The 24,468-nt window shown below is 37.7% G+C and overlaps 1 protein-coding gene across 1 annotated transcript; it reads left to right on the top strand.

Moving 5' to 3' along the window:
• Positions 1-136: 136 nt before the first annotated feature.
• On the top strand, positions 137-10,087 carry tsg101b (tumor susceptibility 101b). The gene is made up of 10 exons (XM_048185152.1): positions 137-355; positions 440-527; positions 1,604-1,669; positions 1,807-1,970; positions 2,065-2,191; positions 2,292-2,352; positions 5,859-5,956; positions 6,430-6,632; positions 8,736-8,975; positions 9,078-10,087. The coding sequence occupies exons 1-10, from the start codon at positions 311-313 to the stop codon at positions 9,165-9,167; spliced, it is 1,182 nt and encodes a 393-aa protein (XP_048041109.1). The 5' UTR covers positions 137-310; the 3' UTR covers positions 9,168-10,087.
• Positions 10,088-24,468: the final 14,381 nt, after the last annotated feature.

Raw genomic sequence — 24,468 nt, forward strand, 5'->3', positions numbered from 1 at the left:
AATCTTAAAAAGTCACATTTTACTCAATTACTACATCCTAAATATGAATTTATAAAGTTCAAGATTATTTTTTTATTATTTATACTGTAGTGCAGCAGAACCTGCACTTCTGCCAATGACGTGTGCAACTGCGTCATCAGTCATATGACCGGAAGTGAAGTAATGCAAGTTCAGCCGTGATTTCCTTGTTAGTAATGGATGCGATGATTTGGTGTTTATGAGTTTACGTCCATAACACAACTACATAATTTAACTGATAAACGCTGTACAGTCTTTTTAAGTAAAACACAAGTTCATAATCTTTGTAAACATGACGGCAATGAACGACAGTTCTCTACGGAAAATGCTGGCGAAGGTATGTTAAACACTTACATACCAGAGAAGATATTTACAAAGTGATTTCTATGATCTGGGTAATGTTTTTTTTTTGTCTACGCAGATTTATAAATACAGGGATCTGACCGCACGCGACTTATCAAACGTAACGCCTCACTATAAAGATCTTAAACCTATGATGGACAACTACGGTAAGACTTACTGTGGCTCCAAACTTCAGCGACACTAAGAAATGTTTGAATGTCATTGCTTATATTTCAAAAAGCACCTGACATTTATTTTCAATGAAGATAACAAGAAAATAAGTTTGCAGCATTTTGAATTCGGCTGTATAAAGTAATTTATACTTTTGGTTTCATTTTTAGTTATATGTATACTAAATGAAAACAAAAGTATTTGCACACTTTTTTAGTCAAAAGTTGGAATATGTGCATAGTTCATTTAATTCTACCTGTGGTTACTATGCTAAGACACCTGCGTGAACCTGAGAAGAACTTCATACTTCCCTTAAAAGTCTGTCATACTTCCCTCAGCTTGACACCTAGTTGAAAGTATTTTCCAAAAATGTTACTTTTATTCAGCGTTAAATTCTGATAAAAGGTCCATTGTCGTTTTTTGACAGTTTTATAATGGCCCATCATATACAGGTCATGTGTTACAGATGCATATAAGTGGTAAGCTTGTTTTAAATGCTTGTTTTGTTTTTTAAAAACACTTGTGTCAGTGTATTTTACATGCTGCATAAAATTTTTTATTTCAAAGCAAAAGTATTTGGCTAGAGATTGGCTATGAATTATTAAATGAAGCCTATTACCTAAAGTTGTAGCTGTGGGGTAAAATGTGTCAGATGCTTTAGAAAGGAAATACTGTTACATAAGTCTCATTGAAAAATGAGATGTTCAAAGAATCTGAAGGATTGCTGGCAAACAGAAACCCACCTTTCAAAGCAAACGATCAATGATTTCCCCCATAAAATTATGTATTAACGAGTTGGGAGACTTCAAAGAGAGAACCGTATTTAATATTTCCTTGCAAAAAATATATAAATATATATTGCACTGCTTTTGAAATTTTCTGAATAATACACAAACTCAAGGGTGTTTTATAGATATGTTGAAGAAACTTTTTTTTTTGTATAAATGACTCATCTGTGTTCATATATTGTAATGTTATGTTTAGTCCTTTGATTCTTTTGAGTGATATCAATTCATTTTGTACTGTAAATATATTGCCCTGGTCTGCACTCATTTAGCATTTTTTATTCCAGTGTTCAATGATGGCTCTACCAAAGAGCTGCTGAGTCTCACAGGAACGGTGCCAGTAAACTACCGAGGTATAGAGATACTGCGTTCAAAGAAGTGTTTGAGTTTTTCCCACTCTTCAGACTGCCTTAACAATCCAGCTGTATCCAGATGAGTAATTTCCTTAGGTTGAACCCTTTTAACTATTTAATATTTTCCTCATCTGTAGGAAATGTGTACAACATTCCCATCTGCCTGTGGCTTCTAGACACGTATCCCTACAATCCTCCCATATGTTTTGTCAAACCCACAAGTGCCATGATGATAAAAACCGGGAAACACGTTGATGCCAATGGAAAGATTTACCTCCCATACCTGCATGAATGGAAACCTGTAAGTGTGTTTTTAAAATATTTGTCTGTTTAATTTTGGAGGGCGTAAACTTATGCACTTTTCCTTTGCTTTGCTCTTCTCTTCTCTTCTTTAGCCCCAGTCTGATTTGTTGGGACTAATCCAGGTGATGGTTGTGGTGTTTGGAGAGGAACCACCAGTCTTTTCGCGGCCCACTACTCAGGCAACTTACCCAGCTTTCCCGGCAGCAGGCCCACCTAACAGTGAGCTTATAATGCATTTTAAGATTTATGTTACAATTGTAAGAGCATTTTGACTTTGAGAATTAGCAATAATTTTATTTTATTTTATTTTTTCTTCCAGCTTCTTACATGCCAAGCACACCAGGCTTGCCTTATAGTCAAGGACACTCTGCCAATCCAGGGTAAGTGCTTTCAGTGTGCAAGTCACAAATCTTGGCTGTTTAGTCAACCAGTTGAGTATGTACTCAAATTTTTTTTATTTTTTGAAAGAAATTAATACTTTTGCGCTGAGATGCATTAAATTGATATTCTGAACTTCCTATATATCAAAGAACTAAACAAAAATCACAGTTTCCACATATATATTAGGCAGCACAAATGTTTTCAACATTGATAATAAGAAGAAATGTTCTTGATCAGCAAATCAGCATATTAGAATGATTTCTGAAGGATCATGTGACACTGAAGACTGGAGTAATGACGCTGAAAATTCAGCTTTGCCATCACAGGAATAAATTACATTTTAAAACATATCATTTTCATGATATAAATTTTATATAGAAAACTGTTATTTTAAATTGTAATTTACAAGTAGATAAATAAAAAATCGTAATACAAATGGTAATACACAAGTAGTTAAAGACCTAAAATAAAGTGGGTCAAGCATGCATTTTTCAGCACAGAGACATTTAGGGTGCTTTCACACCTGCCTCATTTAGGGTGTTTTCACACCTATGGATCGCTTGTTTTGTTCCGAAACAGGGACTAAATTTGTTACAATGTTGCATTTTCTTCTTGGTTCGGTTCGCTTTCACATGGCAACATTTCAAAGCGTACCAAAATGCATTCAGGCAAGTCACATGAGAGTACAACTGTCCTCTTATTGGTCAGAGTTTTCGCTGCGTCATCCATCAAAATAATGATTGACAAGCTAGCTCCATGAGCTTATTGTGGCTTTATTTGTAACTGTCGAGACACACACAAACACTTTATAAATGTAGCCGTCTCTCCCGCAGTTAATTCATATTTGCTGCGGCAAATTCAAACCCGCGCTCTTTCTCTCTCTCTCCATCTCTGGATTTCCCAGCGCTGTCTAGTAGGCGACCTGTTGTCCGTGTGTCTGTCGAGAGAGACCATTTGAAGTTTATAATGAAGCAGAGCGGGAACTGAGACTTCGTCGGGACAGCATTCTCGCACGGAGAAGTGTAATTACACACCAGAGGCGCTCGTTGGCTTTCAGATATTGTAAATAATGTGCTCACTCACAGAATCAGACATTACTGATTTTTATATCATATTTTCCGTTATGAAAATGATATCATTTGGTTCGTTGGTCCGTTAACTGGGTCGATTGCTTTCACATCTCAAGCGAACCGCTCCAGAGTTCGTTTGAAAGCGTACCGAGACCACCTCTTCAAGCAGGTCTCGGTACGCTTGTTTGGTCCGCTTTTGGTGCGCACCCGAGTGCGATTGCTGCTTTCCCACCTGCCCAAACGAACCGCACCAAAGGGGCAAACGAACTCTGGTACGATTCAACCGAACTTTGGGTGCTTTCACACCTGCCTTATTTAGTTCGGTTGAATCGTACCAGAGTTCATTTTCTCCACCTGCGGTTCGTTTGGGCAGGTGTGAAAGCAGCAATCGCACTCGGGTGCGCACTAAAAGCGGACCAAACAAGCGTACCGAGACCTGCTCGAAGAGGTGGTCTCCGTACGCTTTCAAACGAACTCTGGAGCGGTTCGCTTGAGATGTGAAAGCAATCCGACCCAGTTAACGGACCAACAGACCAAATGACATCATAACTCATAACGGGAAATATGATATAAAAAGCGGTAGTGTCTGATTCTGTGAGTGGTGGATGACGCAGAGAAAACTCTGACCAATAAGAGACAGTTTTACTCGCATGTGACTTGCCTAAACACATTTTGGTACGCTTTGAAATGTTGCCATGTGAAAGCGAACCGAACCAAGAAGAAAATGCAACATTGTAACAAATTTAGTCCCTGTTTCGGAAAAAAACAAGCGATCCATAGGTGTGAAAACACCCTTTATACCAGCATTCAGGTATCTCTGGCCCTCAAGATCCACTTTCCTGCAGAGTTTAGCTCCAACCCTTATCAAACTCACCTGCCTATAAATTTCTAGGGCTGTGTCCGAAAGCTTAAAAATGCTGCCTTCGGAGGATGCATTCCAAGGTAGGAAGGCATTCAAGGGACGTCCGAATCCAGTGTTAGCTTCACTTCCTGTCTCCTGAGATACCTTCATCTGATCTGCCTATTGCCTTTGATATCCAATTAAGATGGCGTCTGAATGTTGTGATTGGTGGTCAGTTTGTGTGTAAGTGTATGGTTTTGACCAAAGTTTTCCACTTCTGGTGTAATTCCTGTTAAGAAATTACTATTGTAGTAATTAAATATTTGCTTAGTTTTCACCAAAGCTTACTCTGCTGTAGATCATTAAACCGTTACGCTGCCTCAGAAGTCTGTCTAAAATCAGTTTCGTGAGGTACCCTCATGCACAAACGCTGCCTACAAAGTTGTTGCCTGATAAGGCAGCGAGGCAACATGTCAGCTGCCTATTTTTTTAAGCCAGCCAGTAGTACTGAAGATTTGTTTGATTAGAGTTAGAGCAAAACTGGCTCGGAAAGTGGATCTCGGGGGCCAGAGTTGAGACCTGCTGTAAATGAAAAAATACACACAGGTGAACCGCATCATAAAATTCTCAGAGACTCATGAAAATCATGCAATACACTCAAGGCTGGTTTTGTGTACAAATGAAATGACATGAAGGACATGAGTATTAATTAATTATTTTTTATTAAATTAGTGAGCAGAATTGGCAAGCTCCAGTATAGCTGAACTGAGCTGGGCAGAGTTTCCCAAAAGCATCGTAAGCCTAAATTGATCGTAGCTCCATTGGTGGCAACTTACTTAAGCTGGAGAAAGACACCATTTTCTTCTAGAGTTGCTGTGCAGCCAAAATTATTTGCCAGTTATCATTGTAAAGCTGCTTTGACAAAATCTGCATTGTAAAAAGTGCTATATAAATATAGATATACATGATAGTTCCTATACTGACTCATAAGTAGAGTCTTTTCCTTTGAAGAATTATTTGGATTCTTCTGATATTTCGTAGATATTGGACATGTAAATTAATGTCTTGGTCGGTGCCGTTTATCAGCACTTTTGATTTACCACTAATAAAACATTCTAACTATACTACATCAATGACAGGCTTGTGACAGATCATTAATGTAAGCACAGGCTGTTGTGTCTGAAATGATTATAAAGAGATGGGACAAAATATTGAGTGTGTCAAAAGATCAAATGTGTGCAGTAAGCCTTGCTGTTAAAATGCTATTTCTTTTATGTGGTAAAATTGTACTGTATATTTTCGGTCACTCTTTAAATTAGATGGCCTAACACCTTCAAGATTATGGAATGACTTTGAGGTTTGGTTAGGTTTAGGGGTAAGTGTAAGGTTAGGATTAGGGGTTAGAGTAAGGTTTGTAAGGTTTGAGTTACAGTTAGGGGAAAGTTGACAGTAACTATAAATGTTAATAAAATGCAAGTACTTTAAATGTAATTATAATACACCAGCATGTATGTACATTAAGCAAATTGTTAAGTACGTAGTAGTTAAGGCCACCTTATATAAAGCTTGACCATATTTCTTTTCTGTCTTTCAGGGGATTTCAGGGCTACCCTTATCCTGCAGCAGCCTCTGGATACCCCACTACCTCAGGGTCCTCTCTCTATACCCCGGGGCCGTCTATCACTACAGTGGGTGAGCAATAGTAGTGAAATCTCAGACACCAGAAATCAAAATTAATGCATTTCTAATCTTGTATCAGTCTCAAAAACAAGTGCACTACCATTGGGGTCAGTAAGACTTTTTTTTTTAAGACATTAATAAAGTTTACCATGAAATTATCATAAGTGGTACAACTGTTTTCAACATTGATAAGAAGAAATGTTTCTTTAGCACCAAATCAGCATATTAGAATGATTTCTAAAATTCAGCTTTGCCATTACAGAAATAAATTACATTTTAAAATATATTAAAATTGAAAACAGTTATTTTAAACTGTATCTTTACTGTACTTTTGATAATAAATGCAGCCTTGTTGAGCAACTTAAGACACTACTTTTAAGAACATTAATAAATCTTACCAACCACAAACTTTGAATGGTAGTGAACTTGGAAAAAAAAAATCTGTGCTTTGAAAAACCTGCAAATATTTTTTTTCTGTGTTTCAGGGCCCACTCGTGATGGTACCATCGGAGAGGACACAATCCGTGCATCTTTGGTCTCTGCGGTCAGTGACAAATTGCGCAGGCGGATGAAAGAAGAGATGGATCGAGCACAGGCAGAGCTGGATGCCCTGAAAAGGACAGAGGAGGACCTGAAGAGGGGACACCAGAAGCTGGAGGAGATGGTGACCAAACTAGACCTGGAAATGGTATAAGAGATGGAAAAAAAATATTTTTAATTGCACAATTACAGTTGAAATGAGCCAAACATTCTGATTTGTTGTTGATGATACCTCAGATAATAGTGACTAATGCTAAAAGTACCAATACTTTGGTACCAAGTCGTTACTGAAATGTTAACAATGTGACGATACCAGCATTTCCCCCTAGCATTTTGAGCGCTGTTGAGCGTATTAAGGGGACCTATTATGCAAAATTCACTTTTGCATGGTGTTTGGCTATAAATGTGTGTTGGCGGTGTGAGTGTACACAACCACCCTATAGTGATAAAAATCCAGCCACACCTTTTTTTATCCCCATAAATCATAAGCAGTGTCTCAAAACAAGCCGATTGCAGATCCCTGGCAATGTAACGTCACATTAGCCACAGGCCCCGCCCACGGATGTTGACAGACACTGCCATTTTAACAAAGAACCGCCCTGAGTGCGTTCACAGCGAGTTTACACAGTCTGCCATTACTGCACTGACGAGAATGTCTCCCAACCGTTTTAGGTGTTCTGTAGCTGGATGGATTAATCCAAATAGCTCTCTCCATTTACTCCCTAAATCTGAACCACTGTAAACGAGGTGGATTAATTTTGTTTTCGAAGAAAATGCTCCCTCAACTCTACCGAAATTCGTTTATGTCTGCGCGAATCATTTCACACCGGATTTTGTGAACGAATGTCGATACAAAGGGACAATACAAAACAGAGGTTGTGCTAAAAATTTGTTACTTAAGGATAGATCAGTAAACTGTTCGTGATCCAGCTTACAGTCTCCAGAGTGATACTGGATACGGCAGTAATGAAGGGGAGAGCACTTTATTGCAGTTCATCGGAGCTGATTTATGGATATAAAGTTTACCAGTTTATTAAGCACCACCCGAAAAGGCATAAGGTCTTTATATATTTCTTTACTGTTAGTTGTAAGGAGTGTTTCTGTGTACTTCACTGTGTATCTTGATGATAATGCAAGGGAGAGAGAGAGAGAGTTTATGGATAATATTTTAATGCACACTTGCACTGTGTTTTATTTAGCTTTTACAGTGATTTTCTAGTGGGAAAATGGATGCTTCATCTTTTGTGTGAAGTACAATATATGTCATAAAACTCATCTGTAAAGTCGAATGGTGTCCGATACAACAAACTTGTACTAATATAGTGGATAAAAACAAGAAGACAATATCAGTTATAACTGTAATTGAACTAAACTATACCTGTTCTATCTCCATGCAGCATATATTCACAGTTTCTGATATTATAGTGCGTCCTGACAGAATCCTGACATAGAAGAATCAGCTCTTGAAGCTCCGCCCTCTTAGGCCGAGCGCAGCAGCTCATTTGCATTTAAAGGGCACACACTGAAACGGCGCGTTTTTGATCAACCCCAAAAAGTGACAATTTTAGCATGCTATAAAAAATTATTTGTGGGGTATTTTGAGCTAAAAATTCACATACACACTCTGGCTTATTTTGCATCTTGTAAAATGGGGCATAATAGGTCCACTTTAAAACTTACCTCTGATTGGCCATTGTGTTCACACGCTCAACAGATATGTCTGTGATTGGCTACAATGATGAATGCTTCAAAAACGGGACCAAAGACTTACACAGATACAGTGTTTGAAAGTACATGGTAGTGTTTGAAAGCATCCGGTCATCAGCGGATCGGTCCGCTGATAGACGCCTGCTTGCAAATGCAAATGCCGTGTGTATCCGTGTAAGCACTCAGTGAAGAGCGTGAACGATTTCTATTTACAACATGTTTTTGAAGCGTTGATCATTGTATCCAATCACAGACATATATGTTGAGCGTGTGAACACAATGGCCAATCAGAGTTGTTTAAGTTAGTCAGAATCCACTTAATAGCACTCAAAATGCTAGTGGGAAATGCTGGTATCGTCACATTTTCAACATTTCACTACTGACTTGATGCTGAAGTAACGGGACTTTTGACAACCCTACTTGTAACTCTACTCATTTATGCAATATAATAAGTAGCTTTTTAACATAGTATCTGCCTAACAGAATACTTTTAAATATTTTATAAAATGTAAAAATAAAAGGTGTTCTTTCCATTGAATCGCAGACTGATGTGGACAGAAACATTGATTGCCTCAAGCAGAAAGATGAGGAGCTGACTGCTGCCCTGGAAAGAATGCAGAATCAATCTGAGGACAATGACATTGATGATGTGATTGTGCCCACCGCTCCTCTTTATAAGCAGATTTTGAACCTATACGCTGAAGAAAACGCCATAGAGGACACTATCTTCTACTTGGGTGAAGCGTTACGTAGAGATGTCATTGATTTGGATGTCTTCCTCAAGGTTAGTCAGCAGCACTTTTTGTCATTGTCATGTTGTCTAAGCTAAAACACAATATTGGAAATATATTAATGTGAATATTCTGTTGTGTGTGTTTGTGTGCAGCATGTGCGCCTTCTCTCCAGAAAACAGTTCCAGTTGCGAGCCTTGATGCAGAAGGCCAGGAAAATAGCAGGCCTCAGTGACCTGTACTGACCTGCCCAAATAAATCATTCTCCCTCTCAGCTATACCACATGGTAAACTAAATTACAGACTTTGTGATATGAAGGTGATTGCAATTTATCCAGGACCAAAACCCCCAAATCTCTGTGAAATGAAGAGTTTACATTCATAGCACCATGATTACAGACAACAAGTGCATTAAATATATCTTTATTATGTGAAAAAAATATTTATTTAGTGACCTTTTTAAGGTTTGTCGAGAGGGAAACAAAGAAAGGAAATCGAACAGTTGCAAGAGACATTTTTGCTCAGCTAAGGAGTTTAGCATAGCCTTATAAAAACAGCAATCGTTGCACTTTTTGTAACTTGTGCCTCATATTCTTCTAAAGTGTCTTTTCAGATACAGGGTAAAGGTAAAGAAGTTTTGGAAAGACAGTCAATATGCTCAACCTGAATGTTAGTCTTATTTTTATATTGTTTAATCTCCAGATATGTACCTGTACTAAATAATTCTCCTAAAATCAGCACTTTGTTTTATTTTTAGATAAGTTAGAAAACCAATCTACTTTAACATCTCAGAATATAATTGTGTCACTATTAATGCTTTATCATTTTCATCCTGCGCTACATAACACATTTTGCAGTTCTGCTTGTGATAACAGTTGTTAAGCAGTCAGTTTACATGAATGTACTTGGTTAAACTTCAAGCATGTTATGTAGTCATCTTCAGATTTAACTTATCTATTTGAGATATGATGTATAAAACCCACATAGTATGAAGGGAACTTTTTGCAGCAAAGAATATAATTGCATTATAATCATGAATCAAGTGTTTTGCTTACAATCAAGGGAAACAAGGGAATGACCAAATCATTATGCAGTATGTCTTTGAGGTATAATGGTATTTAAAATGTTAAATGAATATCTAATAAAAAAAAAAATTAAAAAAAAATCTGGGTCTGGTTATCTAAATATCTTACACTGTCACACTAGATGTTTGACACATTTTAAAAATGTAAAAAGCAGCTGATCAGGGTTGACGAGTCTGCGGTTTTTCCCACTGAACTGGGCTACTTTTACATTTTTTTTTTTTTTCATTCCATGGTAACAGATTGGCGGGTCTTTCCAGTATGTTGCTAGTAAATTAAAAATAGTATCATAAGTCAATTATGGAAGCATTTTTTTTTAATGCATCTGTTATAAACTTAAGAATATCTTGATTATTTTATTTTAGATTGTATTCTGTAAATAGTTTTAAAAGGATAGTTCACCCAAAAATGAATGTCATAATTTAACAGTTGATGGGCCTCACTGACTTTCATAGTGGGGTTTTTTTTTTTTTTTTTTTTTCCATACTATGAAAGTCAATGGTGCCCATTTATTGTTTGGTTACTCATATTCTTCAAAACATCTTCTTTTGTGTTCAGCAGAAGAAAGAAAATCATACAGGTTTGGAACAACTTGAGGGTGGGTTAGAGAGAATTTTTATTTTAGGGTGAACTAACCTTTCGAATAGTTCTAAAATAAAGGATTACCACCCCCACCAATGGAATTTTTTCACCAGCTGTCAATCTTAAAGTAAGATTATTTTATTTATAAAAACAGACAGTTTATAATTACTATTATACAGTCATTTTCAGGTTATAATAATGTCTGTAAAATATGCAATTTTAGGAGTGGCATATTTTGAGTTTTGGTATTTGGGGTAATTTAATTGGTCATTGGGTCAGTTTTGGTTGGTCAATGATTTTATGTAGATCTGGCAACCCTGCAATCCATTCCATATGTCTTAGCACCCTTGTCAGCCAGCTTTGCTGTAGCCTTAGATTTGAAATATGTTGAAATTACAAAAATAGACCATACAAATAGTGTGCCATATAAGTCTACTATTACCATACACTCTTAGAAGAAAAGGTTCTGTCTGGTGCTTCTTTTAGTTTTATATGAACATACTGTTTTTAAAGGGTTCACCCAAAAATGACTTTTCTGTAATGAATTACTCACCCGTGTGCCGTTCCAAACCCGTAAGACTTTTGTTCATATTAAGATATTTTTTTGGTGAAATCCAAGATTTTTTTTTATCCCCTATAGAGAGTAACATAATTACTGTCATTCAAGGTCCAAACATGGAAGCACTGAACTGCATTCACTGCGTACGAGACTGACAGGGAAGAAAAGAAATGGCTGAATAAAGTCGTTATTTTTGTTTTGTTTTTGCGCACATAAAGTATTCTCGTCACTTCATAACATTAAAGGGCTAGTTCACCCAAAAATGAAAATTATGTCATTAATGACTCACCCTCATGTCGTTCCAAACCCATAAGACCTCCGTTCATCTTTGGAACACAGTTTAAGATATTTTAGATTTAGTCCGAGAGCTTTCTGTCCCTCCAATGAAAATGTATGTACGGTAGACTGTCCATGTCCAGAAAGGTAATAAAAACATCATCAAAGTAGTCCATGTGACATCAGTGGGTTAGTTAGAATTTTTTGAAGCATCGAAAATACATTTTCGTCCAAAAATAACAAAAACTACGACTTTATTCAGCATTGTATTCTTTTCCAGAATCCTTTCCATTGAATTGATTCCATTGAATCCTTTCATCTGTCGGCGTTGGTAATGCACTTTTACGTCATTGTTTTTGGCAATTAGGACATCCGTGACATGCACACTTACGCACCATTTTAAAAAATATAGCAATACCAAAATACAAACAATGTAGAATAGCTTGAATACAGCGTGCGTCTCCCTCAGACTGTAAACGGAGCTCGGGCGCACTAGATAACACGTCAGCAGTGTCTTACGTCAGCAGTGTCACTGCGGAGTCGTGAACCACACTCCGGAGCAGAAGGGGGCGGTAATGCACCAATAAGCTGGATGCCAACTGCTGTAAAACAGGAAAGAAGAAGAAGCGGAGTCGTGAACGCGACTTTTGACAACAGAACCGGAAGAGAAGACAATGCTGAATAAAGTCGTAGTTTTTGTTATTTTTGGACCAAAATGTATTTTCGATGCTTCAAAAACTTCTAACTAACCCACTGATGTCACATGGACTACTTTGATGATGTTTTTATTACCTTTCTGGACATGGACAGTGCACCGTACCTACACTTTCAATGGAGGGACAGAAAGCTCTCGGACTAAATCTAAAATACCTTAAACTGTGTTTCGAAAATGAACGGAGGTCTTACGGGTTTGGAACGACATGAGGGTGAGTCATTAATGACATAATTTTCATTTTTGGGTGAACTAGCCATTTTAAGGTTGAACCACTGTAGTCATGTTTTGCTATTTTAACGATGTCTTTAATACCTTTCTGGACCTTGAATGATGGTTATTACGTCGCTTTTTATGGGGGTTAAAAAACCCTTGGATTTCATCAAAAATACCATAATTTGCATTTCTGAAGATGAACGAAGTTTGGAATGAGTTTGGAACGACACAAGGGTGAGTACTTCATGACAGAAATTTCATTTTTGGGTGAACTAACCCTTTAAGTCTTTGATTTAAATTTCAACCTTCTGTCTCCATGGCCTGATGCGCTCAAATAGTTAGCAAAATGAATTTTCATTTTAAGTGAGCTATTCAGAAAATTAAGAACATTAAAGATTCAAGAACTTCCCATGTTAAAACTCTGCTTTGAACACAACTGATTCAAACCCATATCTATCGTTAACAACTGGGCTTCGTACCTTTCGATGCAAAGTGTGTCCTGTCACCACTTGACTTATAAATGTTTATCATCTTCATATGATCCTTTTAGCTGTGATGTGTGACCTTGCATGTTGTGCCTTGTGCCTTCTACTCTCTAAAACTCGTATACGTACACTGCACCTCAGACTGTCTCTGTTCGACCATCTGAAATTTCATTTCACAGATGATGGGCTTCAGCCTCTAATCCAGCAGCTGTGAAGGAGGGTAGGACCGGTCAACTGTTTCAACTCTAATCAGCTTTTATTGCACACGGGAGAAAGAAACAGCCCGCCGCCACTGGAACCTGTGCTGTTCATGATTCGGGTTTGGGTTGAGGGGGACAGGAGATGTGTGGCGGCTGGATGTGATGTTAAATCTAATTCACTCATTGCTGCTAGGCAGTGATGTGTCAGCAGGTGGAGATGTTAAAGCTAATAGGCCTGTCATAGTTGCTAACCTCAATCACTAACCTTCATAACAGCCTACAGTCCTTTTAACCCAATCCTCTCTGCCTTTTCTTTCCACAATCTTGGTTGAAATTCTGAATTTATTTATTAATTTATTTATTTTTTGCCTGCAGTGGTAGTGCACTAACTGATAACCTTCTTTGTCCTTTTTGAACTGAATAGATTACAACCCTTCTCAGTGTCTTTTATCTCAAAGGTAACGAAAGTCATGTTTGATTTACTGCACCATGTATTTGATGTAGTATCTCAGATCAGGCCTGTAAACACTCGACAAAATGCTCATAAAAGGAAAAAAAAAAGCACACAGAGCCCACAAATATTTTTATGGGGCTTAATGTGTCACCTTGGCATTGTCGATTTTTACTGGCCCCTACGTATGTGGCGGAGGAAACTGGGGAAGGTGTTTATTGGCTGTCAGGTCATTGCTGTTATTCTCAGCTGGAGTGGCGGTTGTAGCCTGCAGTGACAAGACAAAGCTGAAAAATTGATTGTCTGTTCAGTGGAAGCCCCGTCGTATGGGAATGTTATACGTTTTCTTCTTTCTGACAGCCTGTTGACCTTAGTTTGAGAAAGTTCTCTGGGCGAAACCTAGGGCACAAGGGTTTGACTGAACTGACCAATGTGGATCCCCAAAGGATCTGAAGACAGAGCAAAAATATTAAGCATGGTGAAGGCCTCAGGATTTGAAATCCACCCTACAAACACTGGAAGACTTTTGGACTGATGGAAAAACAGTGTAATTTGCCCATACTTGTGGTTGAAAGTCACCATGAAATCAAAATTGACATTTCTTATTTTTATGGAATATTGCGGTATTTATTATAAATGGTTTATCTGTGCACATCATTATTATTATTATTATTATTATTATTAATTCATGTGCCCTTATAATCTTTAATAATAATAACTAGTGACGTGGATGGGACAACCTGTCACTTACAGCAAATAGTAAACCATGATCCAGTCAGTTCCTGATAGACAAAATCAAGTCCCACCCTACATTTTTTCTTGTTCTAGAAGCCATTTCACTCCAATATAGCCTATGTCAGGGAAGATATGAACTTAAAACTAGAATGTACATTTCCTGAAGAAAATGTGAATGGTGCTTGCAGTGGCAAAACTCGCCACTCGGTTGCTGTAATTGGTTGCTAGGGCGTGGCTATGAAGTCACTGCTTATTGTCTGCTTGATAGGCCGAGTCAAAAGAGCCCAGCCCCAAGTCTCTATGACCTTCTAAACCAAAGATATGATCTCACAGATTTTGTCCCAATGTTAAGTCTATGGGACTTTTTTCAGCCCATTTTTCGTACGCTGTGCGAACATCGTACACCCGATTGCTTAGAAAAGTCATAGCACACCTCTCCTCAATAAGCTGGTCGATTTGACACCTCATTCATGGGTCTACGACAAACGATGCGGGATGAATTACGTGCCAAACTTGGAAATTTCATTCAGAAACAAAAGTTAAGGTACACTTTGTCCAAAATCTAGTAGATATATAAAGTAAGGAATAAATGATGATGGGCCATTGAATTCTTAGAAAATAATGCAAACCCAAGGTGGTAATGCAGCCACAACCCGTCTCTCATGGCAGCAGTGTCTCTAATAATAGTGAAACTATAAGTTAATCTACCTCAAAAACCACACAGATATTACCTCGCTGATGAGTTATGTATCTTTTAAGTTGCTAGACTATTTTACTGATTATTTCATCAGAGCAGCGCTGACAAACTTTTCTGTGTGAGTGTGTGTCCGTACTATAAGTGCGTACGTCTGAGAGAGAGAGAGCGAGAGAGTATGCGCTTTCAGGACACAATAAAACGTATTTTGTGTCAAAAAACATGACAATAATTTGTTGTTTTAATCCTATTACTATATTTATTTGCTTGGTCGGTGTCCTTGTGGGTTTTGTTTCTTTTGCGGTTGTAGGTTGTGAGGACCTATTGAGATAACTGAAAATTTGGCGAAGTGATATGGAACTGTAATGCGGTCAAGACCTGCTAGAACTACTTTAGCCGTGCGTTTCCCTGAAAATAATTGCACACCTTCGAGATTCGAGTATTCAACAGCCCCCGTAGTATAAATAAGAGATAATGCACAGTCAGCTGGTTATTTCAAAGTCACTTTAAGACAAGTCATTTCACTCGGCGGCCATCTTTGAAACGCCTCTCGGGCATCCAAGTGCAGCTCCTATCTCTTTGAATGGGGAAACATCAAATTCTCCAAAGCTGTTTGCCAAGCTTTCGATTAAATTTCATATTTGAAATCACCAATGAAATCTAACAACAACTGTCTCATAAATTTTGTTTCTAAACGCTCAAATCATGACAAAAACGATATTTTTCAGGCTGGATTAACCTAATGCGCGTCTCTTGCGCCTCATTTCAGAGGCGCGCCTCTGACTGTTTCTATAGAAACCAGAGCTTCTAACGGCCGCTGCAGTGACACAGTAGGTGCGTTCCATTCGACCGCAAGTGGACTGCGAAGTGGACTTCACAGGGTATTTCGCCATCTTAAGTGAGATTCCATTCCGAAGGGAGCGAACATGTTCAGTTCGAAGGGCACTGCGAACGGGATAGGGAATAAGGGAACATCGATACATCACTTCACAGGAAGTAGAGAGATAAAATCACCCAACTGTCATCGCGCACCGCGCCACCATTCAGAACTACGATGGAGCAGAGCCGTTGAAAGAGTTTTTAAACGGCTCTCCGATGGAGGAATTTACATATGTGTTTTGAGTATTCATACATTTTGTTATTATTATACGAACGAAAGTATGAATGGTTATAGCGATGAGTGTATTTGCATATTTTATTGTATGAATAGGCATGACAAAGTAAAAGTGTTGAAAAGCAGCTGAGGCTGTCATTTTTTATTTTACTTTATTTACCTCAGAAGTGTTTACTATGCGGCTGCGCGTGGAAAAGAAAGCACCCGAGATGAGACCCAGACGGTGGATTAAGAATACATACAGTTAACCAAAATGAGAATTTATTTTCAAATAGGCATGAGAGGCTACAGCTTCAAATCTGTTAAGAGTCCATTTTAAATTATAATATCTTGTTATATCATAATCTGCGCGACGCTGTCGTTGACTTTCTTTGATGATGTTTGTAGTGCGTTCCAAATGAGTGATTATTGTCAGCGAAGTCCACTTCAACGGATATACCGTGCTCAAGGAGTAGGGAGCAGTGAACACTGCGTAGGGACCCTCTCGAATGGAACGCAGCTAATGACTTTACCAATCGGCGATTGGCTCTTATTTAAAAGGCGGGACTTATTCCGCCATATTGCGCGTTGCACAATTCATTTGTAATAATACGAGTGACGCGTCTTGTGTTATTCTATAGTCTTTGGTTATTTTCTAAAGATAAGTTTTGACATGGAGATCAGAGCCCTGACATGCAAATACCGTTGCATGAAATATTGATTTGAGATTAAATTATTTTATAATCCATCCATCTAATCTCCCTACCACTTAATGTTGGGCGATGCTGGAGCATTTCCCAGTGTTTTGGGCTGCAGGCAGTAAATCACCCTGAATAGATGGCCAGTCCATCACAAATTATTTAGTAATTTAATTATTTTGAAGCTTCAACTAATAAAAAAATTATCCATTACTATGTGCAAAACAATTGGCTTAGTAACAAGAGGACCACTGCAACAATAGTACAGTATTATTAAGTCCCCTGAGGATCTTTTACTACAATATATAACTATATAACGAGGATATAACTACAATTGATTTGGCAGGAGCTGTTTCTATAGGAATGTTTCTATACAAGTGAGTCCGAGAGACATGTAGCGCCGGTGTTGAAAGAAGCTCCTGATAATGGGCGCTTCTCAATCGGAAGTCCACGTCAGGCTGCATGTCTCAGCTGCCACATTATCAAGCTTCATCAAAAGACATCTCAATTTGAAGGGTCCTTTGAAGACAGCCTTCAATTTGCATCCTTCATTTGGCTTAGTTATATAGTGAATCCTTCACGTCCTCCAATCACCTAAAATCCTTTGCATACATTCCAATTCACGAAAAAGTATTCGACTCAAAAAATGAATCAGAACTGAGCTCGTTCAATTTCATTATGTAATGCAAGACATAAAAAACAAGAAAAGGAGTTTGGAGATGAAGATATGTTTTCTTTTGTCTTGTAAATTAATCACATAATGCTAAACTGTGCGTAATGTAAACCTGGGAAACCACAGATGGTTGTAATTACCTGTACTACATTTTATGTACCATTCTACAGGCCTGTATGCTTGGGCTGTTGGAGAAAATATAAAAAAATTACACAAATGAAAATAACAATACAATTAAAGTATTAGCCTATGCAGTTCAATGTCAAAACAACTCCAATATCATACACTAGAGTTGTGTGTGGTGGGGGTAAATTAAATGATCTGCTGTGAAGTCACAATCTGCATTGTGATATATGGATCTGTCTGAAGTGTAAATATTGAGTAGACTCACTCCCTCTGTCAAAATCGAGGGGTCGAGGGTCTGTCCAAATAAACATCCCTTGCCCACTTGACGAAGTTGAACGCACTTAAAAATGGCGGTGGGAATTCCCCCAAGGGCAAGTGTATTGGTGAATTTGCAAATGTATGTCTAAGAATGAAGTTAAACGCAGCCTATATAGGTTACAGCTTTCCGTTTGAGAAGCACTCAGATTGTCTCTTTGAGGCTGCTACCCGATTGGTCTCTATCACTAAAGCTTGTCGTAAAGTTGCTCCAGACATAAACGAAAGCTGTTTTTAGAATCATGCCCTATACCCTTATAAAGTGCACTATTTGTAGTGGTGCCTGAAACCACAGTGGACATTTTCAAATGTACTCATTCAATCCCATAATGTACACAATAACGAGTGTGTAGCCGATGTACACCCACCCAAAGGCAAGAGACTACCCATAATGCACTGTGAGGGTTGTGGCGAATGAATTCCTGCATAATTGAATGCTAAGTGTTTAATTATGGTTTATACTAACTAGTTTACAGCGACAGATTTCAAGATCAATCATTTCCTTATGACTGGATTGTCAGCTTGCCAGTTATCTGTAAGTGTGAAAACAGCAGGTCCTCCTTTTGCTGCCAAAACAGCCCTGACCCGTCGAGGCATGGACTCCACTAGACCCCTGAAGGTGTGCTGTGGTATCTGGAACCAAGATGTTAGCAGCAGATCCTTTAAGTCCTGTATCCACGTAATGTAAGAGAAAACGTGATTCATCAGACCAGGCCACCTTCTTCCATTGCTCCGTGGTCCAGTTCTGATGCTCACGTGCCCACTGTTGGCGCTTTCGGTGGTGGACAGGGGTCAGCATGGGCACCCTGACTGGTCTGCGTCTATGCAGCCCCATATGCAACAAACTGCGATGCACTGTGTATTCTGACACCTTTCTATCAGAACTAGCATTAACTTCTTGAGCAATTTGAGCTACAGTAGCTCGTCTGCTGGATCAGACCACATGGACCAGCCTTCACTCCCCATGTGCATCAATGAGCTTTTGCCATCCATGACCCTGTCGCCGATTCACCACTGTTCCTTCTTTGGACCACTTTTGATAGATAGACCACTACAGACTGCGAACACCCCACAAGAGTTGCAGTTTTGGAGACCCAGTTGTCTAGCCATCACAATTTGGCCCTTGTTAAACACAATAAAATCCTTACACTAGCCCATTCATCTTGCTTCTAACACATCAACTTTGAGGACAAAGGCTGCGTCCGAAAACTGGAAAATGCTGCCTTCTGAGGACACATTTCAAGGTAGTAAGGCATCAAGGCACGTCCGAATCCAATGTTAGCTTCACTTCCTGTTTGCTGAGATACCTTCCTCAGATCGATTTTTGAAGGAAGCATGGATGTATCCTTTGATATCCCACAATCCTGTGCTTTCCATTCTGTGACAGTTGAGCTAGAAAAATAAAGATGGCTTCCGAAAGTTGCGTTTGCTGCTCATTTTGTGTATAAATATACGATTTTGACCAACATATTTCAATTTTGATATCATTTCTATCGAGAAATTACTACTGTAATAATTAAATATTTGTTTAGTTCTCACCAAAGCTCGCGCTATATTGCTGTAGATCATTAAACTGTTACGCTGCCTCAGAAGTCTGTCCGAAATCAATTTCGTGAGGTGCCTTCATGCACAAACGCTGCCGTACAAGTCATTCTCTTATAAGACAGCGAGGCAGCAAGACAGCTACCTAGGTTTTCGGACGCAGCCAAAATGTTCACTTGCTGCCTAATATATCCCACCCACTAGGTGCCGTGATGAAGAGATAATCAGTGTTATTCACTTCACCTGTCAGTGGTCATAATGTTATGCCTGATTGGTGTATAGGTGGATTAACGCAGGGAATAGTGAAGGGTATAGGGGGTGATTTCAGATACAGACCTAACCATACTGTGGACCTAATGGTCAGGAATAAGGCATATCACCTCAAATACTATAGAGCAGTGGTTCTCAAACCTGTCCTGGGGACCCCTTACCGCTGCACATTTTGTATGTCTCCCTCATCAGACACACCCAATTCAACTCTTGCAGTTTCTACTAATTAGTTGATGAGTTGAATCAGTTGTTAGATGAGGGAAACATGCAAAATGTGCAGTGGTGAGGGGTCCTCAGGCTATAGAGAGCCATGTAAGGTAAAAACAAAAGACAATAAGCATAAAGCCAAAGCCTTTAGGAACAATCAGGTATTAGAGGAGATGTGTTCTGCATTAAGTCAGAGGTTAACTATGCAGCTTTAATGTAATTGCATTGATTTGACGGGACTACAATTGCAACGCAGCATTCTGTTAGCCACTGTGCAATTATTTAAGCACTGCTGACTTAATTATCTCTGCCTGCACCATAGTCTCCTCCTAATTACTAACAATTTGTGCCTTATGTAGTAATTATTTACCCCAGAAACATCTCTCTCTAAATATAATTAAGGATGAGCAGTATATTTATTCTCTCCTACAGCTTACTTTATGAGCTGCTGAAAAAGTTGTCTCTCATGCGCTTTGCTTTTGAATCGAAGCAATGTATCATTTATTGCTACTTGGCAACCATTTCAGTGTGTGACAACTTCTAATGAAAGTTTACTGCATTTCCACCCACAAAGTAAAGCAGTCTAGAGTACAGATAGAAAGGGTGAGCAGGTAAAATGCAAGGTCATGGATATTTAAATGAGGCGTATAAGGTGAGCAAGCCTGAATATGCTATTTTTAACAGAGAAAGGTGTTTGCAAGTTGTTGTAGGAAACACTCAGTAGAGCAGGGGTTTTAACTGGGTCCAGGAAAAATTTGAACAACAAAAAGAAGAAAATTAATTTTAGGGCTGTCAAAGTTAATGTGCTATAACTATAAGGTATTGATTGAAATAACTAATTTTAAAACATTAAATTAATGTATTACTGTTACTGTTTAGTTTTTCTTTCTGATTTATAGAAGATATATATTTTCCAGATCATTTAATAATTTGCTTTGGCTTTAGTATAAAAGTCAATTATTTAACTTTGGAAACGTGTTGTTTTGATATAGTAATGCTTTAAATTTAGAGATGCACCAATATATTGGCCAATAATAGTTTGAAAACCGCCAATAGTCAGGGCCGATATATCCTGTCAATCAAAAGAAGGCAGGAAAATGCACTGCATTTGGGCTTTGTGTAATAATATGAAATAATAACATTCAGAAAGTTAAGAAATATTAATTTAATCTTCAGAATTTAGTTAATGTGTGTTAATATTAATTTGAGTAATGTGTTTGTTTATAACTGATATAGTCACTCTGAAATAAGTTGATGAAATGGACAGAATAACGTTTTTATTTGCATTTCTTTCAAAATATAATAATTAAAAATATGATTATTAATTATAATGAAATTATCATTAATTTAAAGAAGGTATTAAAGCCACAACCCCCAAACTATTGGTATCGTTATCAGTATTGGCAGATATCACTCTGAATAATCGGTTATCGGTATCAGTGGAGAAATTTGGTATCGGTGCATCTCTATAGCTTTCTTAAATTATTCTCACAAAATTGGTCTATATAAGGAAATATATTTTGAAAAGGGGGTTTTGTTTAGCTTTCACATACTAAACAACTGAATTCCACATATCTTCCAGGATCTGCAAATAGATAGTTTAACTTTTCAACCTTTACTTCTGATCAGTATGTGCAACACTGGTGAGTCAGAAATTCTCTGGGAAATATAAACAACAATTCATGTAATATTTCAAAATGTCATTTTTTCCACAACATGATATTTCTTTATTGTGTAGCTGATGTTGCTTCTATCCTCTAATGCTCAGCATATCACATAAAAAAAGCATTGTCAATGAGTGCAGATTGCAGTTCTGAGCGAGTGCCCTGAGTGTTTCAGAGGTGTCCTGAAGAGGGCATTGCAGCAGTGTTACAAACTTCATAGCTTGGTCAACGAAGAATTATCAAAACTGGCTCCAGCTGCTGCGGTCCAGAAATACAGGACAAATCCACTTAAGTAACTCGATCAAAATGATTTTTTTCTCCCTCTGAAGGAAAGTTTTGTATGTCTTTATTATATTTCTAGCTGTGCTAAAGGTTAACAGTCAAAATGGAAGGTGAATGAAATGATGGAACAGTGGAAAAGAGAAAGAATAGCCCTGTATGCTTTCTTATTCATGTTGAAACCCAGCTTACTTTTGAAACTTTCTCTAAAACTTCAAAAATGTTAGACGAACATCCAACTAAAACATTTCAGAAAATGTCTTCCATGAACGATGATTTGTGCTAACGTTTAGACAGAGAACATTTTTTTGAAAACCAGATAACTTTGAATGAATATTCTAGTAATGTTACTGGAAAAGAAAAAAACAAAACATTTGTTTATTACTTTGAGAGAACCTTGCCAGAACATTAGCTAAAGTTCGGAGAACTTTCCCTGTTAGCTGGGAATTCATCTATATACTATAACATAATCACGTTATATGATTGCCACATGGTACTGAACATGAAGCAGTGCAAATTGTTTTGCATTTTCAGAGACAGAGCTAATTAATTTATCATTAGTGACCCTTTCTTGGGCAGTAGCCTATAAAACCACTTCCATGGGAAGATATGCAGAGGCTACATTAGCTGACACTTATCAATATATGTCAACAATTTACAGAAGAACATTAGCCTAATATTCTTCCTAACATCTCTCATTTGGTGAGTGAATACGAAATGCACAATGCAGAGGTCAATAATTCCATAAAACTGTGATGCGAAGGGAGACATCCACGTTCCTCTAAATGGATTTTTATTTACATTAATGAGCTTAATGGTGGCGATTTCTACAAATAACCACAAATTATGTTAAAAGACAGACATCTGTTCTTAAGAGGCACATAGCATTACAGCAAGTGCTTAGATTCACTTCTATTAACTTGTATTATGATTCTAGTTTCATGCTAATTGTACATTTAGGTTACAATTCTCACAATTGTTTGCAGTATAGAATAATGTCATTAGCTATTAGATTTGACACAATATATTGTGTAATAATACAGATGAATAAACCTCTAAAAGTTATGAGTATTCATCACATAATATTTCATAGTTCAAAACATAAAAGCTCTTTTTTTTTCCAAACTGCTTTAAATTCTATTGGAAAAAGTGCCAAACTAATCAAACGTCAAGCATGCGCTCATTATTCATAGAGATAGACCTTCAGTGTACACATCTCTTCCAGTCCTTTAAAATGTTTGATTTTCTTTGAGCGCTGAGCGTGTGCAATCCTCATTTTAGACTGAGTAAAGAGACCTACCTATGCCATTTCTAATTCTCCCTTTAAAACAAACTAAAACTTCAGATAATTTTCAACAGAATATTTTCAGCAGTGCTTGAGGATTATCTGACTGCACAGAAGTGGAGTAATTTATGTAATGTTTTACCCTGAACAGATTTTCCATATTGTGTGGGCCATTGCTGAATGACAAAAGATAATGTTGATTGATTTAACTGTCAGGTTATGGCTTTAACAGCTTAGACAATGACTTAAATGAAATGGGGGAAGGGGATGCAATTAATTAATGGGGATTTCTGCTTGTAAAACCCCTGTTGTTATGGGCTCTACAGGTCAACCTGCTAGACCAATGACCTGTGATTCATTGTAGTAAGTGTCTTCCTATGTGTGACAGAGATATTTAAAGGTCAGCCTCGTCTGTCTTTTCACTACATCTTCAGCTTCTGTGATAAAAATAAAGGCAGATGGCCAAAACCGCATTTGACCTCTGATTTAATCACATCAGAGTGTCCTCTTCTACTAGTCTCAGACTGTAGGGATTATTGCAGTAACAATCACTAAAACAATCATGAAATCATATGACATGATGTTTTGGAATAGCTAAAAAAAACAACAACAACAACCCCAAATTCTGCATAGCTCTTGTTTGTACACAGAGAAAGAGAAAGACTGACATTTGTTTACATGTCACACTCTCAACAAGAAAGTTAAAAGGGAAAGGACAGAGAAAGGGAGGGAGAGAGGATGAGATGATAAGACACAACCTGGCCAGATGTTCTGAGTGACTTCAAAGTCTTTAAGAAGCTCTGAAGTAAGTTACCTGGGAATATATTGAAACAAGGCCAAAATCTCAGCAGCACCAGATTCTCAAAGAGTAGCTGAGCCATGTGACTAGGTCAAAGCAAAAACATGCCTTTTTAGTATACAAGTAAAATATTTGTCTTTTTAGTTTACTTTTTGATATATATATGTGATTTCAAAAGTATGACAAAAAGGCAGTTTACAGAGAATGTTAAAAAGGCATGTGAATTAGCTGCTTGTAAAAAAAACCTAAATAAATAAAAACAAATGTCAAGTGAAAGGACCATTCAGAACCTCTGATCATCAGGAGGTGTGACTGTTTATATAGGCTATGATATTTTAAAATCTGAATCTGTGATTTTCTAGCAGTAAACATTAAATAGACATTAAATTAGATGAAATCTACTGAATAAATCTGTTACTTTTAAGTACTTAAAATGAGTTAGGCCTATGTATTTTTCTTCTGTTTAATATTGTTTATAATTCAAAAGATCATGTAAAAATTATTGCTTGTATTATTTTAATTGCTAAACACAGTCGAGAAGGTCAAGACCTCTGACCTCTGAACCAGCGGTGGGGGATGGGACATTTGACGTGCGACGTCTAT

This window comes from Megalobrama amblycephala, linkage group LG3 (genome assembly GCF_018812025.1).
Source record: "Megalobrama amblycephala isolate DHTTF-2021 linkage group LG3, ASM1881202v1, whole genome shotgun sequence".
NCBI lineage: Eukaryota > Metazoa > Chordata > Actinopteri > Cypriniformes > Xenocyprididae > Megalobrama > Megalobrama amblycephala.

What these genes read in the sequence shown, in the direction of transcription:
- tsg101b (XM_048185152.1), top strand. Translation starts at nt 311, where the DNA reads ATGACGGCAATGAACGACAGTTCTCTACGGAAAATGCTGGCGAAG. An exon ending in ACCTATGATGGACAACTACG is followed by an intron (nt 528 to 1,603) that starts GTAAGACTTACT and finishes TTTTTATTCCAG; the next exon opens with TGTTCAATGATGGCTCTACC. An exon ending in CCAAACTAGACCTGGAAATG is followed by an intron (nt 6,633 to 8,735) that starts GTATAAGAGATG and finishes ATTGAATCGCAG; the next exon opens with ACTGATGTGGACAGAAACAT.